The 19,038-nt window shown below is 35.0% G+C and overlaps 1 protein-coding gene across 13 annotated transcripts in view; it reads left to right on the forward strand.

Annotated features, from left to right (window-relative positions):
• SPEF2 (sperm flagellar 2) overlaps positions 1–19,038 on the forward strand; it is a 59,157-nt gene that overhangs the window by 6,002 nt on the left and 34,117 nt on the right. For 11 of the 13 annotated variants that reach the window (XM_021379312.1, XM_021379313.1, XM_021379314.1 and 8 more), the window contains 10 exons: positions 95–232; positions 893–972; positions 2,399–2,615; positions 7,947–8,135; positions 9,298–9,485; positions 11,193–11,361; positions 14,720–14,939; positions 15,456–15,586; positions 15,803–15,869; positions 17,647–17,714. In XM_021379312.1, the coding sequence (XP_021234987.1) occupies positions 95–232; positions 893–972; positions 2,399–2,615; positions 7,947–8,135; positions 9,298–9,485; positions 11,193–11,361; positions 14,720–14,939; positions 15,456–15,586; positions 15,803–15,869; positions 17,647–17,714 (1,467 nt within the window). The remainder of the gene's footprint in view (positions 1–94; positions 233–892; positions 973–2,398; positions 2,616–7,946; positions 8,136–9,297; positions 9,486–11,192; positions 11,362–14,719; positions 14,940–15,455; positions 15,587–15,802; positions 15,870–17,646; positions 17,715–19,038) is intronic. The other 2 variants (XM_021379306.1, XM_021379311.1) reach the window with 1 other exon arrangement.

The following is a 19,038-nucleotide window of genomic DNA, read 5'->3' on the forward strand; positions in this document are numbered from 1 at the left end:
CATTTACTTCACAGATAAATAGATGGTGTATTAGAAGTGTATGGCATGTTTTGTTTCAACTAAAGTATCTGAACACATGATGTTGAATATTCAGCATCACATAGGAAGAAGACAAAATGAAATAATGGCCAAAATTCAAGCAGCCATTATACAAGTTCCAAAACCATCACTAAGCCACACCTTAAAATCTAATGAAGCCAAAAAATTCTTAAAGAAGGAAAGAGAAGCAGAGGTAACTATATTTTATTAATAGTAACTGTATGAATTTGGAAAGTTATTTTTCTAGGAACATTTACACTAAATAATTCTGTACTTGCAGCACTTAATATAACTCTTGATGTTATATAGCAGACTCAGTCAGTGAAAATTTGGCAAAATATGATTCTGTTATTTGTTACATGGGAAAAGTTTGTTTCGATGGAGGAGAAAGTTGCTATTGAATAAACTGAAACATATTATTTTAAATGTAGAGCCTACAAACGGAGTTAATAATTGTTAGGGATAAATTCAAGCTACTAAATCTAAAGCAGCACATAGCACAGGATATCTTGTTTCAGAAATCCCTGATTGGGGTAATTATATGAATTGTTAGAGTCCAGTGTAAGTTTGATTTACTCTGCAAATGCACAGCTGCAAAACAGAATTTTGGATGGGGAACGTAAGTATAGCTAGTATAAGGGGGAAATAAATGGAAATGGAAGGTAGGAGAAGGGAACAGCTTTGCCTTTTTTCTTATCTATCTAATGCTTAATATGTTTTCAGTGTAAACTTTTCTATTGAACTAACATGATGCAAAACGAATTCCCTATTATTTAATCTGTGAATAGTTTAAGCTTCCTTTTGATGCTTTGTGAAGAGAAAAGAAGCATTAAATTTTGTGTTATTTCTTTAGGACACTTACAAGGAGATTAACAAGTTTGAGAAGTCTGTGGTAGGAAATGCCTTTGCAGTACACAGCCAGCTCACTGATAGGTAATGTTCGGGTATAACACTATCTTAGACAGGATCTCAGCTGTAAGTGCCTGATATCTTTGCAGACAGCTACTTGAAGAAAATACAAGGTCGGTCTTCGCTTAAACTGTGATTCTCCTTTGAGAGGATGTCTATTCCTGCTAGCACTACAAGTATTCAAGCTCCAGCTCCTGCTGTTACAATGTTTTTAACCTATAATTTTTGCAGGAATGGCTTAACCTTCCTTCTGTCCTTTTTACCTTACATGCAGCAACATAGAACACAAAATGCATTGCTTATTCTCTGTTGATTACAGTCATTGAGTCTGTAATATCAGTTTGATAGGCAGAGGGTAGGGAATGGTTTTGGTTGTACGTAGGTCACTCTGAAAGCAATGCCTCCTATTCATTCTTGTGGAAACTGCAACAAAGAGCATGATAATGCTATTTGATAGAGCAAATTCTCAGCTGCAGTTTTTCCAGCAGAGTCACTACCATTTAGCTATGTTTTTCTGCCAGTGATCAACAAGAGCCTTCATGTTGCGTTTGTAAACATCTGCACCAGCAGAAGTGACCCATTGCTGCCCCTGCTGAAATGCACCACCCGCCGCCTCACTGTACTCACATCCACTGTTTGGTCTCCATAAATGTTCACCAAACATTGATGAATGTCAATAAGTGCAATTTTTTCCACATGGAGGAATTCAGTTATGTCTTTGTTTCATACATACTTCCATGTCAGATGCAATTTTGTCAGACTGCCCCTCTGCTGCCATTGTCACACGGATGCAAAATATAACAGAATATTGGTGGGAAGGTTCTGCCTGTACTGCCAACATCTGTATCGGATGTCGTGGGCCAACATAATAAAATAGAAGGCATTACTTTCAGAACAGCCCTCATATGTGGTAATACATTTCAAAATAAACTTTCTCCTTAGAATTTTGTTGTATAAGCAGCAAATGTTTATAGTTGTTGACATATTTGTGAATAATTATGAGTAATAGCCATTCTATCACCTTTACTGATACATATACCATATTCTGAGAAGGTGCTGTACTGCTGTGAGTACTTCTGTGTAAAAACAAAACCTGATTAATAACTCTGAAAGAAAGTGCACTCAATGTATGGATATATTTAAAAAGTAACCTATCTTGCTTTGATATTCTGCATGCCATCCTAATTTTTGTTTCTGCAGAATTTGTTTTCTATATTTAATATTGGCAAATTAACTAACTGACAGTTGGTTATGTAACGACTGGAGCTCTCTTCTGTACTCAGTGGCAACTGGTGGTTGCACATGGGCATCAAGAAGTAATAACAATGCTCATGAACTTTATTATTCAAGATAATTCTGTTGTGCATATGTTAGACTTGTGCCCAACTTCATGAAAATACCACTAAAAAAACAGAAGTTCCATAAAGCTTCTATTTAATCTTTTTGTCAGTGAAATACAACGCTCATTGCAAACCCAGAAGCTGCAAGAAACAACCCTAGAAACTACAACACAAACAGCAACTGAACTACTACCTACTGATTCAGATGATGAATATGTAAGAAAAATTCAAAAACGTTTGGAGGAAGATGTGTTTGCTAGAGAACAGCGAGAAAAGAGACGTCGTAAAATGTTAATGGAACAGTTAATAGCACATGAAGCAGAAGAGGTGAGAGAAATGTGTAACACATGCCAAATTAGTAGCCTAAATATTTGTTTTCAAATACAAGTATTTTGGAGGGTCTAATAACATTTGGAAGGTAGAAAAGGTGGTATATACACTTTATCTCTGAAAAGAACTTCTATGCAGTGTAAGGAAAGGAAAAAGGTTTTCCATTCCTTCTAACCACCCACCCTTATGTAATACTTCATCCTTTTAAAACATAAAGCCTCAAATGAAAACAGTGCTAAGATGATTAAAAATCAGTTGTAGGTCTGCCTGCATTTTCCTCTAAATAATAATAACAGTTTAACTTTAAATTATCATAATGTTTACTGGGTCTGAAGAAGGTACTCGTTAAAAAACAACAAATATGACAATACTCAGTTTAAAACCTGTATTTGCAAATGTGTAATGTAATATTTTTGTCTGGACTGGATGACTTCTGAAATGGTAGTGCAGTGGGATGTGATGAAGCAAAATTCTTGTGCATCTGAGCTTTGATTTTTGGCATATTAAAGAATAGAATGTGTGTGTCTTGGGAAGATGTCTCTATCCTGTCAAAAAATGGCTGTTGCAGGTTATTTAATTTGAATCTCATCCTGCATTGGGATAGACATGTAGAAGTCACAGTACTTAGTATCTCTCACAGACTTATGTTCTGTTTAAAAAAAACAAAACCAAAACCAAAAAAAAACTAAGCTCACCTGTACTCGCTTAGACTGAGTCTGTTCACACATGCTGTCTTTAAGCTCTCACAGAGATTCTAGATAATGTTCTTGCTAATATGCATAGGTCATGAAGAAATTTTGCCACCTAGTTAACTGAAATCACTGTAGTGCCAAAACTTCCATCAGCTGGTGCAGCCCCAGTACAACCCTAGTAACCTGGACTAATGGTTCTGATAACCATTGACATTTGGTAGAGGCAGCTTTAAGCCAGCAAAGTGAGCCAGAGCTATCCCGATGAGGCAGCTGGTCAACTACTAGTTGCCGTATAAACTTTGCCAGTTTGAGTTGAAGGAGGTTCTGCAATGTGCTTATTACCAGACTGTCTCCAGTAAGGCTCCAAAGCACGGCAAACCTAATAATAGTGTCCCTAACTTCCTGATAATTAAATTATTGCTGATTTAGAGACAGTAACAGTCACAGACTGCTGGGATTAGAAGGAAAGATAAGTGAGCAGTTGACCAAAACAATAGCCTGACTGGCAAAAAGGACCTCTTTAGTGTCACTTTTGTTTCGAGTTATCAGAGGAAGAAGTAACTGGCTGGAATTCTGTGGAAGTTCAGAAATGAAATACTGCTTGATTTAGAGAAGTGTGACGTAACCTGAGTTATTTTCTTTTTTCTTTTCTGCCTTTCTTTTGTTAAAGATTAAAAAAAAATTATGCGAAGTAGTTGAAAAATACTTCAAATATTCAACCAGAAAGGTTGAATTTGTGCAAGCTGAAATTGTGGTTTTCTTGTAGCCATTGAAGTTAAAATTTCAATTATAATACATAAAAATTGAACACAGGCCATTAGATCATCTAGAGTCATGTATTTAATGTATTTCGTAAACACATGTGTTTTATGTTTTCAGAGTGCTTCAGTGATTTTCATGTCCGTACCTATATATCTCTCCTAAAAGAATCTTTTCCAATTTTTGAGTCTTGGTACACTGTGAACTCTAGTAGAAGTCTCAGCCTGGGAGCAAGAATACTTTAAAATTACATGGCACTCCTCTCTGTGGAGTATGTGATGATGCTAGTCAGATTTTCACAAGAAGGAAATGGAAGTGTTTGACATTAACATAGTTTCATCTCAACTGGATCTTTAATTTGCACCATTTCAACAAACTATTGTTCAAAGTACTGAATATTTTTAAATGCTCTGTTTAGAGTTTCTCTTTTTAAATTCAAAGCTATCAAGAAGTTATTGTCTTCAATATATTGAGAAGAAGGAAATGGGAGAGGAAGTTAATTTTTACTAGATTCTTACTTGTCAGCCAAATAGATTTGTGTATGCTAAGTGATAAGATTTGCTCATAAATCTTATGACAACTCAACAGGACAGAACAGTTTCATTTGTGATTAAACTAAACTGGGAAAGGGGGAGACAATAATTTCACACAGTAATGCATGAATAAGCATGAAACATAAACATGACATTAATGTTTGGCCACTGGATGCCACTGTTGTTTCAAGTAGGTTTAAAAAAAAGTGCATTTTTTAGAAATGTTTTAAATGGTTGCTAACAGATCTTACTTACTATATTTATGAGTTCTTCAGACATATCACAACCCTCTGTGAAAAAGAAGATGTAAAATATTAGGTACAGAAGTGAAACTACCATTTTTATTTTGTCTCCCAGTACAACCAGAAGTTTTGTAGCTTTTCAGCCTTAGGTCACAGAGTTGTAGAATTGCTCAGGTTGGAAAAGACTTTCAAGATCATCAAGTTCAACTGCATGGAACAGGTCTGTCACTGTTTGTATGCAAGGTACCGGTGCTTTACTCCCCCATCCAATAAGAACCATTTTGAAATTATGTTTGGTGTTCTAAATCCTACTGTTGCTGTCTATGCAGATAATCAAGAGACATATGGATGTGGCACTAAAGGACGTGGTTTAGTGATGGGTCTTAGTAAGTCAGGCTAGTGGTTGGTTTTCACGATCTTGAAGGTCTTTTCCAACTTAAATAATTCCAAGTTGCCATGTTTCTAATTTATCCATAGCTCTGATTTAATTCACCTTTCAGATTTTTTTATTACTTAAACTTTTCCTGCAGACTCTTTTCAAGCCTACTCTGTGTGTCAAAATATTTAGACTAATATCAAAATTCACTTCCCTCCAATTAGCAAAGAATCTTAATTTTTCATTTATAAAGAATGTATTCCAGTAGATAAGGTGCTTTGATTTCTCATTGGGCCCACTACTTTACACCATAGAGTTGATAGGTGGACTGCTCTTCAGGATGGCTTCTTCAGTCCTCTATAAATTAGAATTTAAACATCCATCTTCCTCCAGTAGAGTACTTCTTGACGTACTAATCCATAAATTAGGGATAAATGGCTGTAACTAAGAAAACAAAAGAAGAAAAGTCTGTGCAGCCTCTATTCTTTTTTGAAATCTTAATGAAGTACTAAGTCCAAAGAAGCAGCGGATAGAACTGAGGCAATACCATTTCTCCTGTTATTGCCTGGATTTGGTGAATATAGAAGACAAATGGGCAGGTACACTATTCAGTAGGCAGTGCTATTGGATAATTTGATTACCTGAAGTGTATCAAATGACACATAGCAGAAGTATGAAAATGCAAAGTGCATCTAAAATTGTTTTCCATTTTAGAGTTGCATGTGTGATGATATGAAAACATAATGTGCACAATGTAGAAAAAGTACACTATGAATTAGACTCTCCTTTTGTGATAATCTTTGTATGGAGATAATCTTGCATGCAGTTGAAGCTCTCTGAGATTAAAGCCTGAGGTGTCCACGTGCTAATTTATTATGCATTAAAACTAGTGTACTGTCATGAGATACCATGCCAGGGAACAGCAGTGCGAAGCTTACCTTTTGTCTAAAATAGTCAAAGCAATGAGGGATTTTTGTATGTGCTTAGTCTTTTCAAGTCACCAGTGTTTAATGTTTATTAATATCTTAAATGTGGGAGTCAAAAGGACATGGCCAGCCTCTTTTCAGCGATCTTTGGGGACAGGACAAGGGGAAATGGCCATAAACTTGAGCACAGGAAGTTTGCACCAATATGTGAAGGAACTTCTTCATGGCGAGGGTGACAGAGCGCTGGAACAGGCTTCCCAGGGAGGTTGTGAAGTCTTCTCTGGAGATGTTCAAGACCTGCCTGTGTAGCCTGCTGTAGGGAGCCTGCTTTGCAGGGAGGTTGGACTCAATGATCTCTAGAGATCCCTTCCAACCACTATGATTCTGTGATTTAATTGGAATATACGTTTTATAGCAATTACAAAGACAAAGGTACTCAAAAATAATAAAGATTTAAATTTATTAGGAAGTTGGTGTTCTTATTATTGCAAATAATCAGGTTTTGCAGATTTTTGTTACAAGACTGATATAGATGACTTGGTTGCATTGTTTATGAGAGATCTAGACCTCTTTGTAGAATAAATTATTTCATGAGAGTATGATAATATGCAACAAATTTTCATTTTGAGGTGAATTTATATAGTGTGTTGTGCCCTCTCTCAAACACTGAAAGCTAATGAAGAATAAGTGACATTTAAAAAAAAAAAAAGTAGAATACTTTCTGTTGGCTTATTTTTCGTTCTGCTGTTTACTGGCTTTACCCTATTTCTCTTTTCCAAGGAAGATTAATTTGAGCTCTTCAGATCAGTTTCCAGTTTAGGACCTAAAATTTGAACTTAAGAGTTCATAGCAGTTTTTCTTTATATGAATCTGAATTCCAGGGAATCTGAAGTTTTATCTAAAATTCTGTTATAGGAGTGATATTTGGCAGAGGAGTTTGAAAGGCCAGCTGATGCTTTTGATTAGAACTCAGAAATAGCTCTAGACTGCAAAGATAGTGGAAGGAAACTTTAGGTTAAGCTACTTCAAGTTAGATTAAGCTTTCATTTAGATACTAGTAATGGTACGAAAGAAATACAGTAGTGAAAAGATACTGTTATGTTCTACCAAGAACTTTGAAAAGTAACAATCCACAACCCTCACAGTACATGATGTACATCAACCGTGCTTCAAGCACTGGTTCAGAATGATTTTCTTAATAAAACATTGAGTAAGACATTCTACATATGATACTTTGTCCCACTGAGAACTCTGAAACTGTTACCCAGAAGATTTGTATTTTCCTGTGTTTGGAATGTTTCCCCAAACTCCCAGTCTCCTGAACGGAGGAGATAATTACCTGAATTCCAAGAGAAAAGAATCAAGTTTCGAACCTGTAGAAGAGTAGACTTATGAAGGGTCTATCAGAATATGGCTGAGAATGGGGACAGGTGGAGAGCAAGGGTGGGTAAGCGAAAAGGTGACCAATTAATAATTCAAGGAATGGATCTATCTTTATGTTCAGAAGCAATTATTTGAAATATGTTGCCGTTTCTTTGCAACTGAGTTATTCTGAATGAGTGTATTTATACTTGGTATCTCTGTAAGATGCATTTAAAATTCATTTGCATACTTCTACAGTTCTCCTACACTTTATAAAAACAATACCAGTGAATAGATACGTTATTCTGGATATATGTATCAAGTAAGCAAGTAAATGCTGTTATATTACTTCATATTTCTCATGAGATAGTGATGAGCTGTCCATGCAATAGTTCGTAACCTGTTCTTAGTGCTGTTTTTTAAAAATATGTATTCTAGGAGATTTACCAGGAGGAACAACTTATTTACAGGCTACTGAGACAATCTCAGCAGGAGCGAAGGATTGCTGTTCAACTCATGCAAGTTCGACATGAGAAAGAGGTGTTAAAACAAAATAGAATTTTCAGGGAAAAACAATATGAGGAAAGACGACTGAAAGAGTTCCAGGAAGCTCTTGACAGAGAGGCGGTAAATAGTTATTTATTCCCTGAATTGCTCTGGAAGTGTTACAGTACCTACATGTGGAATTTGCATTGTCAGCTGTTAGAATTTAGTTTTTTTTCTAGGGACAGGGTGACCTAGTGATTAATATATCACTTCTAACAATGCTTAAAGTTACTGCGAAGTTTGTAATGGATGCAAGTGAGCAACTTAACATTTAATTGTGATCTTTTCTTGTAAAGTAATTTTAATCTCATAGGACATCTCTATGTGCTGACATTAAAAGAGTTTTGCAGAGGCTAAATGACAGAAGTGACAAATGACAAAGTGGCAGAAAAACTTGTCTCAGGAATTATGTATTTCATTTCCTTTAATGTAATCTGCTAATATCCTTTTTTGACAAGTGCTGGTAATAAAGAATTTCATTTATGAGTGCTCATTTCTACCTTTGGGCTTGGTGTTGATTAATTGAAAAAAAAAATCATAATCCTGTGACAAATTGCCAAGTGCTGTGCCTCTAGCAGGCCATAATGTGTAGGAATGCTATTTTGCTCCTGCCAAAAACAATTACCAGCTTTAAATCCTTCAATCCATCTGGAGTCCTATGTAATCAGAATCTACAGATGTTGATTACAATGTTTCTTTAAGTACACTTTTGACCCAAAGAAGTACAACATCACAGGAATTACTGATAATTCTCTACCAGGACAAAAAATCTTTCTCAAAGGTCGAATGGTACCAATAATCTCAAATTATTTTCAGATCAGAATCTGTTAAGTTAAACTACTTGTCACATATTCTAAGTATTCCACATGGTTTTCTCTGAAACTCAGCCTTTACCAGTGCATCTCCGTCTTTGTTCCTTAGGAAAAGTAGGCAGCGTCGTTTCATGTTTCTCTATCCCCTAGGCACTGAGTATGTTCTTAATGTATGTCATGAAAGAAGTAACATACTTTCTTTATTTCATTATATTTTCCTAGTCAGAAAGAAAAAAAAAAAAAAACGTACTTATACAATGGGTTGTTTTTAGATTTCACTGTATGTTAATGTTCACTGTCTCTTCTGTGGTAAGGATCTGTTTTCATTTTTACCTTAACTGAGCAAGTTCGTTTTTTTTATCTAAGATGGTGCATTTTTGCAGTTTGATTTTTCCTTGTAGTCTCACATGTATTCTTTAAAAAAATTCTAGGCTCTTGCAAGACAAGAAAAAATTGACTGTGAAGAACAAATTGTCAAGGAAAGAGAGCGTCATGAGGAAACTGCTATTGAAAGAGCTCAGGCTCGGTATAAAAAACATTATTCTGTGTGTTGGGAAGTGATTGACCAAATTGTTGATTTGTCAACAAAAATAGGAGAATATCGAGTACTGACAAACAAGTGAGTATGGTAGCTATTAGGCAAAACTAACAGGTGTTAGGTAGCTGTTAGACTTAATGACTCATGCTGGCTTAAGCACCAGTAATGTTTTATGCGAATACTCAGAAATCTTGAATGACAGCTTGAATTACTTAATGTGAGAAAATGATGGTATTCTTTTCATGTGAGGATTCGCTGATGTGTAATATGGGGCAAACTAGTGCTAAAGCCCTAATTCCTTGAAAATTCAACTGATTTGAATCCTTAGAGCTAGTGAGCCCTTATTTCCTATGACTTGTGGAGGTACTGACTTCCTTTTACATGAAGAAATTCCTTTTTTTAAAAGTTAAAAACTGGAAAGTGCTCATCTCATACTTAGTTGCTCCACTGGCTGAATGTTTACCCAATGTAATATAAACAGAGTTAATTTTGTAATATACATCAGCCTGCCTGGACTGTCTTAAAACTAGCAGCTCAGTCCAAAATATTTTGAATCCTACAAGCTATGATTCCCTCTCTGACATGCCCCAGTACTGCAGGTTTTCTGAGAAGATCCTAAAAAGGCAGGAGCCTCCACATGCCTGTGTTATAGGATTGTTTCCAAAACCATGAGATGGAAGCTTTGGTTCTCGGTTGCTCTTGTTCTTTCATTAATATTCAATGATTAGACTATGGGGTAAGGCCTACAGAATAAGAAAATGTCTAAAATTCCTTACTTCTGGTGTAATTATATACTAAATAATAAAACTGTAACAATATGAAATATATACGTTTATAGCTTGTGGAAATTATCTAAATTTAAGCACAGTAAGTAGTTGGTGAAATAATCACTCTGAGCACTGTTTAGTGGTGATTTCCTTTTGTGACACAGTCATTACTCCAGTGAAGGCTAGTTATGTTTGCTTGTCACATTTGCTTGCAGCAGTGAACAGTAACTATAAATATGTGAAATATTTTTTTCAAAAATACTATATCTGCAATTACTGCCACTACATGTATATTTTGTTAATGTTTCTGTGTGCTTCATTATGCAGAGTGCATACGATATGTATTCAATTATTTCTGAACCACAAAGAGGTTACTTAAAGCTGTAATACGCATCTACAGCCATTACTAAAAAAAAAAAAGAAAAAGAAACTAATTCTATTCAAAGTAAAACATTGCTAGCATTTGTCAAATTTAAACAGTTGTTAAGAGGATTTAGCATCTAAACATGTATCATGTTTCCATTTAGCAATAGCAATAATTGTTTAATTTTTACTACATGCAGTTCATCTTGCTTCAAATGAATGTTTTTCCTTTGCAAAGGAAGATTTTAACTGTTCATACAATTCTGAATGAATTTTAGCTTCAAGAAAAAAAAATTGTGTAGGTTTTTGGTGAGGGGAGACTTTACCCCACAGAACAGAATAGCATTTTGGAGCAGTTAACTTAGGTGCAGCAAGACTGTTACTACACAGCTCAGCTAGCTAAATACTGTGTGGTGACATACTTAGGAAGATACTGCTGTCATACAAGTAAGCTACCACAGTAATTATTTTTATGGTTCCCCCCTAAAAAGCTGTAGCAATTACAGAAAGCATTATAAACCGTATCTAGTTTAGCATATCCCTATTTCATGATTGTGATTCTTGTAAATTTGGGTTCACTGTTCTCAGATGTTTAACTGCTTTAATTTTTGTTTTGAAATGCCTTCAGGTTTGTTTCTTTGTTTGTTTCCTACTGCAGCAAAGTTCCATTAAAACTGATCTGTGATTGGAAGGAATTGTTTTTGAATGGAAAATCAATATATGAAAAGGCCTCAATTAAACCTTTGCCAAGTGACCCAAGCCCAGAACAACGTACAGAATTGAATAAAATGGATTTGTTAGATGGAAAAGATTATAGTGAATACAAGGTACATGAAACTGATAGGCCATAATAATCAAGGCCACACCTTGATTGTTCATAATTGTAAACATTTTGTTGTAATGTTACGTTTTGTTTATTCAATAGCTTATGACATCGGAATTTGACATGCATTTTCTTTTCATTACATGAGGTTCTATTGAAGGTATATGGCTATTCTGTATGTTAGTAGCAACAGAGAGCTGCTGCAATTTTAAAACACAATTTAATGCTTACACATAACCTTAATTGTATTTATCTACAGAGTGTGTAAGATAAACAAGGAAATTACAGTGCAATTAATTTTAGCTAATTGGAATTTGAAAGTGTGGTTGATGTTACCACATTTGAAAATGCGAAGGGAGACAGCCAGCAAAAACAAGGGAGGAGAAATTTAGTGTCTATCATAAAACCTGGTAGTCTTAATTCCAGTTTTTTTCTGAATAAAAGTTTTTTAACAGGAATTATTGGTTTGGGTGATCTGTTCTCAGATGGCAACTTCTATAAAATTGATTTAAATGGCTAATATTTTGGTAGACTGTCTGTTAGGATACAATAGTACCTTAAAACTTTTCTTCAATTTTATGATACGTTTTATAATTTCAGAAGTGAAAGGTGAAGGATGAATATTGCCCTGTTATAATTAAAAGCTGTTGTACAATATTTTCCAAATTACAATATTACTGATGGTTTCTTTGGAAAAAAAAAAAATGCCAGTACTTTCAAAAGATCTGTTTAACTATAATATGTCTAAGTCATTGCAAATAACCTGTCTTTTGACTTTTGGGGAAATTATAGCCACAACATTGTGCTCTTACCCACTCCCTGAACCAATTGGTATATTTTTTTTGCAATGAGCCTGAATTTTTCTTAGGAGAGGTGGTAAATGTCTGACAGCTGAATTATCTTTGGTTTCAATCTTAAAATCTGTTTTTCTGATTAATTATAAGCTACTTGTTCATTCCATATCAACTCAATTAATAAATTTCATAATCACTCTCTTTAGGTGTGGAAAAAAAATGGGGAGAAAAAAGGAAATTGATTTTTTTCAGTCATATTATTATTTGTATTGCAGAATCTCAGTAGTCCTCTTTCAGTATAAGGCCACTAACGGTCTTAAACTTTTATTGACACATCTAAAGCCTCTTTTTCAGTACTGGCCTGTTTCAAATGTACATTCTCATACTTATTTTTTTCCAGATGTTATTAGTCTTACACTTTCCTGAATGTATATTCACCAAAAGATGATACCTTGTGACTTGTGTAAAATTGTTGGCACCGGTACACACTCATGCCACCTGAAAACTTAAGTGAACAGCTAATACCTTCAGAGTATTCTGTCTTGATGAAAGTGTATTGACTAGGCATTCTGGCAATGTTTATCATAATTTCTTCACCCCACAAGAAAGAACAGAATTGGCCACCTGGCATGTCTCAAGGATAATAAGTTTTTATTAAGAATGCCGAGTCAAAAAAATGTATTTGGTTAAGTACAAGAACAGAAGTATGCACCATCAGTCTGTTGCACATTTCACATTAGAATAAGCCTGGAAATATTTGGAAACTACCACAGCATCGATTATGGCTAATCACTTCATAAATTATTGCAATTCATGAAAAAACATCACCAAACATAATAGTAGGCACCATCCAAAATATCAAATAATTTCCAGTTTTCTTTGAGAGTGTTGACCAGGAATTAGGTAACTCTGGCCTGGATACCTGAAAACTTGTTTCTGACAGGTAAGTTAGTTTAACTAAAGACAGGTATGGTCCAACAATCTTCTGATTAAAAAGGGAAGAAATTTGAAAGGTGAGTACTTTAAATAAGAAACCCACCCCATTTAAAATTCTTTTGTGCTTCAAGCTGGGTAGAATTTTTTAAAAAATGATCCATCTCTTCTCATAATATTTAAGGAAAATCATTCAGATAGAACAAGGATTTGATTTTTTTTAAGCTAATTTTTCCACAGCTTATTAAGAAGTATGTCCTCTGAGATATTTTAAGGAGGAGATATTTTGCAACTCAGAAATATTTTTTCTGATTTTAACTGATTAAATATAGGCCAAATTTTCATTTAGAGTAATAGTAAGTTACACGTTGTTAGTTTACCTAATGCATATGTGTTCAAAGTAAACTCTGTTAGTAGAATATATGCTATGGTAATGTATAACTAATGATTACAAGGTCAGAAAAAATGCATATTCTACCTAGAACATGAATGTGTATAATATAATTCAGCAGAACTTTGAATGAAACTATATGTTGCTGTTCATGGTAACTAAATATTTCATTTATAGAATGATAGAATACTTTAGATTGAAAGGGATTTGGTGGTCATGTAGTTCAACCTCTTTGCTCAAAGTGGATCTAAATTGTGAACATGTTGCTCAGTGCCTTTTCTGGTCAGCTATTAAATGTTTCCAAGGATGGTGCTCTCTGTGAAACCTGTTCCTGTTTTCCTGTTCTTACCTACCCTCGTGAATTTCTTTCCTTTTTTTTTTTTTAAGTTGAAATGCCTTTACTACTACATTTGACTTTGCTTCTCACCCCTTTGTTTATCCTAAATGAGCTAACAAGCCAGAATCTAATTGGGTGTATTAATAATCCACGTATCTAGCAAACAGCTGTCTACAGTCATGCCATTAGAGAATAACTGAAACAGAACTGGTACTTTTGGTATTTTCCTGCTTACTAAAAGGTTCTTGTTATAGCATAAACAGCACATGTTCTTCATAGCACTTTCCTAGTGCTATAGGATGCAATAATACAGTGGCAAAAGATGTGTTCATTCTGTCTGTCTAGATCCTTCTATTTTCATCTTTCTCCCACTGCAATTGTCAGGAAAAGCTATATGCTTTTAACTCAACGAGAAGCTTCTAGTATTTCATTTAAGGTTCTTACGATTCTCTCCTGTTGGGTATTGTTTTTGTTTTGTTTTATTTTCACTACTGAATGTGTATTAGGAAGAGAAATGTATTTTAAATCTTTGTACAAATTTTCAAAGATATGAGTGTGATACTGGGCAATAATATTGTCTAATCATTAAAGTGCTGAACACTAGGATAATGGGCTTATATTCCAAAAAGGTGTAGCTGATTCTTTCTGTTATATTAGTGAAAAGACTTTTCATGTTTATGGGATTTTAAAAAATGATTCTACACATCTGTAAAAATGATTGTAGGATTACTTGTCTCTGAGCTAGGTCTTAGTGAATAGCAGTAAGAACTTAATGATTATGACAATTACATCTTTTAATGAGTACTGTTCAGATTTGGTTATTATATGTATGTATAATTACATATATAGAGAGAGATGAAAGACAGGGTATATTGACTAACTGTTTGATAATTTGTTATTTATACAGAATATGACGGGGGAATGGTGTCCAGCTGAAGAGAACAGATTAAACAAATCTCATCTTAATAATAATATATTGGGTCATGTGCTTCATAGACTGGTGGAGATTTTCTATCCTTCAAAACCCAGTTCTTCACTACCTGTACTTCCTCCATTTCCCATCAAGGGATGTATTTTGGGAAAACTTCTTAGTGGAAAAACTACCTGTGTAAAGTTTCTTGAAAAAGGTAGAGTTTTGTTTTGTTTAGCTTTTCACCTAAAAGTCTTTAAAATGTTTAATTGCTTTTAAATCCGACTCTTACAATAAAATTTGTTTGGGCAAATCCTTTCATTACTAATCCTCGAACTTCACATGCAATCATATTTTACTGAGGTTCCTCTCAAGTCATTCATTCATTATCTTCCAAAATAAGATTAAAAACAACTGAGCTCTCATATAGGGTTGTTATAGTATTTCTTCTGCATTTCATGAGAATTTAAAAATGCTTTTGATTTCTCTGAAGATGTTTGTTATTGAAGAGACTAGCAGATATCTATGAGATTGTGAATGCACACTATGCAGTGGTTACAGAGAAGAGACAGTGGAAACAACTTATATGAAAAGTCCAAACAAACAAAAGGAACTGTGCATTCCTTCAGATGTAGTAATGCTGTCCTTCAATTACTAATTTAATTTCATTAGTAGTCTCTCTCTACGTATGCTCAACTCAAACTAAATGCTGTCTAATTTCTGTGTGTATTAGTTTGCAATATTCAGGTACTATCTGTCGATACACTGGTTCAGGAGGCCATCCAAGCTTTTCTTAATAATGAAGTGAAAACTGAACACAACTTGATTTCACAGGAAGTAGAAAGTTCTGCAAAACAAAACAAGGTAAGCAATTTTGTTAAATTTGGCTTTGGCTCTCACAGGGAAAAGAGAGTGGTGTGTGTAAGGAGAAAAGCACATTGTTTCAATTTCTTACTCAATTTCAGACTTAGAATTAAGCTTTTTCTTAACAGACTTCAAGGCTCATCTTAATTTACAGGTTTGTTTTCCTGTATTGTGTAGTTTCTTTTCTAATCTATTTATTTTCTTAATTGATAAAAGGTCCAGAGGAACTTCTCAGAATCATCAGTGAAATTTCTAACAGAAACATTTACTAATGGAACCCAAGGTATTTGTGTGTATATACATACCCAAATTTAAATTAAATTTCATGTAATTTAATTCTTCTTAAATTTTAATTACAATTCCCCTTTCTCTTGTCCACTTGAAGTGGTATCCATGACATCTGAGTTTTCAGAATAGTTTCCATTATGAATTTGGTGTTTCTGCACATTCCTAGTGTTTTGAAGTGCAGATTGCTCCACGCAGGAAGGTGAGCCAGGAGGTGATGGCAATAATAAGTCAGGCAAGGCCAACACTTCACCAACAGAAAGTGAACATATTGACTAAAGGATCAGATCCAGAGACAGTGATCAGCATAAACTTCAGCTTATTGATAAGTCTAGTGATGCAGTAAATCTGAGGTTGAGCCAGGAAGTCAAGTTGGAATATGTGAATCGGAGTCAGAAGTGCTAACATGGTTGCTATGCAGCTATGATGTACCACAGACAGGGTCTAGTATGAGAGCTTCATCTTGAAAGCACCTTCCAAAGGAAGGTCAGGCAAGGCCTCTCTTTTTCTCACTTTACCTTTCCTTACAAGAGTTCTTAACAACAAAGGAACTGATATTGGGCTCAGCAACTAAACTCAGAATCACAGAATGGTTGAGGGTGGAAGGAACCTCTGAAGGTCACCTAGTCCAACACTTTTCAAGGCAGGGTCAGTATTACATGTTTCTCAGCACTGTGTTCACTTGGGATTTAAACATCTCCAAGCATACATACAGTTCATATTTTATCATTTAAATGGAATCCAGTGTGTTTCAGTTTGTATCCGTTGCCTCTTTTTTTTTTACTTGGCATCACTGAGAGGATTGTGGCTCCATCTTTACTTCCCCCTATTAGGTATGTACAAACACTGACAAGTTTGTACACAGGACTTCTTTCCCTAGGCTGAACAATCCCAGCTCTCTCAGCCTCTCCTTGATTTTGTATAATATAATCCAATAAGTATTGGATATTCTTACACTTTAATAGTTGTTATGGCCTTTTTATGGATCTGCTGCAATGTATCCAGGTCTTTCTTGCTCTGGGGAGCCCAGAACTGATTACAGCATTCCAGATATGGTCTCATTGAGGCTGAGTATAGGGAAAGTATGACCTCCTGATGGAGACGATGTAGTTAACGTAGTCCAGGATGCTATTGGCCTTCTTTACTGCAAAGATGCATTTCTGGCTCAGAGTGAGGTTGTTGTCCCCCAAGCCCTTTTATGCAAAGTTACTTGCAAGACAGTTGGCCTCCAGACTTCTCTGCTAGTCTCAAAGGCTTGAGATTCCTGAAGGAGGGTTGGACCTATAGAGACCAAGAGAGAAAAGGCATTAAATATGTCAGTGTTTTTGCATACATTGTTTTTTTTCCACGCTGAGTCCTGTGTTCCATTCAGCAGCAGGCTAATGTTTCCACTAGTCTTCATTTTGCTGTGGAGATACATGTAAAGGTTCTGGTTTTGACCATATACAGGAAAATGTCGTCTTCCCATGACAACACTGAAACAGATTGTCTACAGCGGTAGTTTCTGTCATTGGAGGTTTTTGAGACTGGGTAAAGACTTGAGTAATGTGATCTGACGTTCCAGCTGATGCTGCTTTAACCATAAAATTGAACTGACCTCTAGAGATAGCTTCCAACCTGAATTTTTCATTGATTCTATTATTCTAATAATTGCAAATACCTTCTGTTTTGATTTGGTCAGAGAACAATAATAAGAATTGTATTTTTATTATTCAGCTGTAGTAAGAAATATTACAGATGTACAAGTGTTAAACTTTATAATGTACCTATTTTAGGTAATTGTCCTGTCAAAAAACATGCATCTGATCAGGAAATTGTATCAGACCACAATGACATATCCAAGGTTTGTAGTCCATTTTAACTACTGCAATATAAAGACACATTATTTAGAATATTATCATTGAACAACAGAATGGTGATACTCTGTCATCATTTTGCCTTTATTGACCTTACTGCAAGTGTTTTCAATATAAAACACCAAAAGAGAGTTTGTAAAAATCTACTGTTGTGTATATTGGTTAGAGTTATATGTACAGCTGGAATTGTACTTAAGCATCTTCCTGTTCAATCTCACATTTATGTAAGATATGGTACTTTCTATATAATTTCTGACTTAGCAGAAATGTGATCTGGATGTTTCTGATGGCACACAAATAATTCCATCACAAGGTTTCTTTTCTTTATGTTCAAAAATAATTGATTCTACAGTATTCTTTGACTTCAATTTTCTTGCTGAAATGTACTTCAAAAGCAAGGAGATCCCTATATAACTGATGATGTTAAATGCTGCTACAGAATACTTAACTTCAAGCCTTTTCTTAAGCCATCAGAAATCAAACCATTGCTGGGTTTAGAGTAGTGAAAATCAGAAAACCATTAGGACAAGGGCACTTAATTTTTTTATTTTTGGTTTTCATTATCTTTTGTTTTTCAATCTTATTTCTGTCTGTGATTTTTTTTGTGTGTAATGACATTCAGTTCAAGTTTTCCGTTCAGTGAGGCCTCTTTAACATTCTGGTAGATAGATCATACAATACATATGAAATATGAATAAATAACACAGTCAAGACTAAATATAATCAGAGAATACAGAAGTAAAATATATAGATTGCTCCAAAAGTAATGCCTCCTATTTATTTCCATAGAAACTACAATAGATACAAACAACACAATAGCACTAATTAGTAGAGCAAATTCTTGGCTATTTTTAAGGTAGTCACCTCCATTAGGTATACATTTTCATCAGCAGTGAACAAGAGCCTATGTGCCATGCTCATAAAAATCTGCACCAGTTAAGGTGACCACTGTCACTGCTGCCACTGCTGAAATACCCACCCACTACCTCACTGTGCTCGCATACGCTGTTTGATGTCCATAAACATTCAGCAAGCATCATTGAATGCCAATGGGTACCATTTTTTTCCACTTGGAGGAGTTCAGTTCCATACCTTTGTTTCACAAGCACTTTCATGTCAAGGCACCATTTTGTCAGTCTGCCTCTCTGCTGCTATCTGTCACATAGCAACAAAATGGAATGGAATATGGTGAGAAGGATCCAACTCTATTGCCATACCACCACTATCTGCCTCTGCTGTCATGGACCAACATAACACAATAGGAGGCATTACTTTCAGAGCAGCCCTCGTATAATCATGTTCATTTTAACT

The sequence above is a fragment of the Numida meleagris genome, chromosome Z, assembly GCF_002078875.1.
Source record: "Numida meleagris isolate 19003 breed g44 Domestic line chromosome Z, NumMel1.0, whole genome shotgun sequence".
Classification (NCBI taxonomy): domain Eukaryota; kingdom Metazoa; phylum Chordata; class Aves; order Galliformes; family Numididae; genus Numida; species Numida meleagris.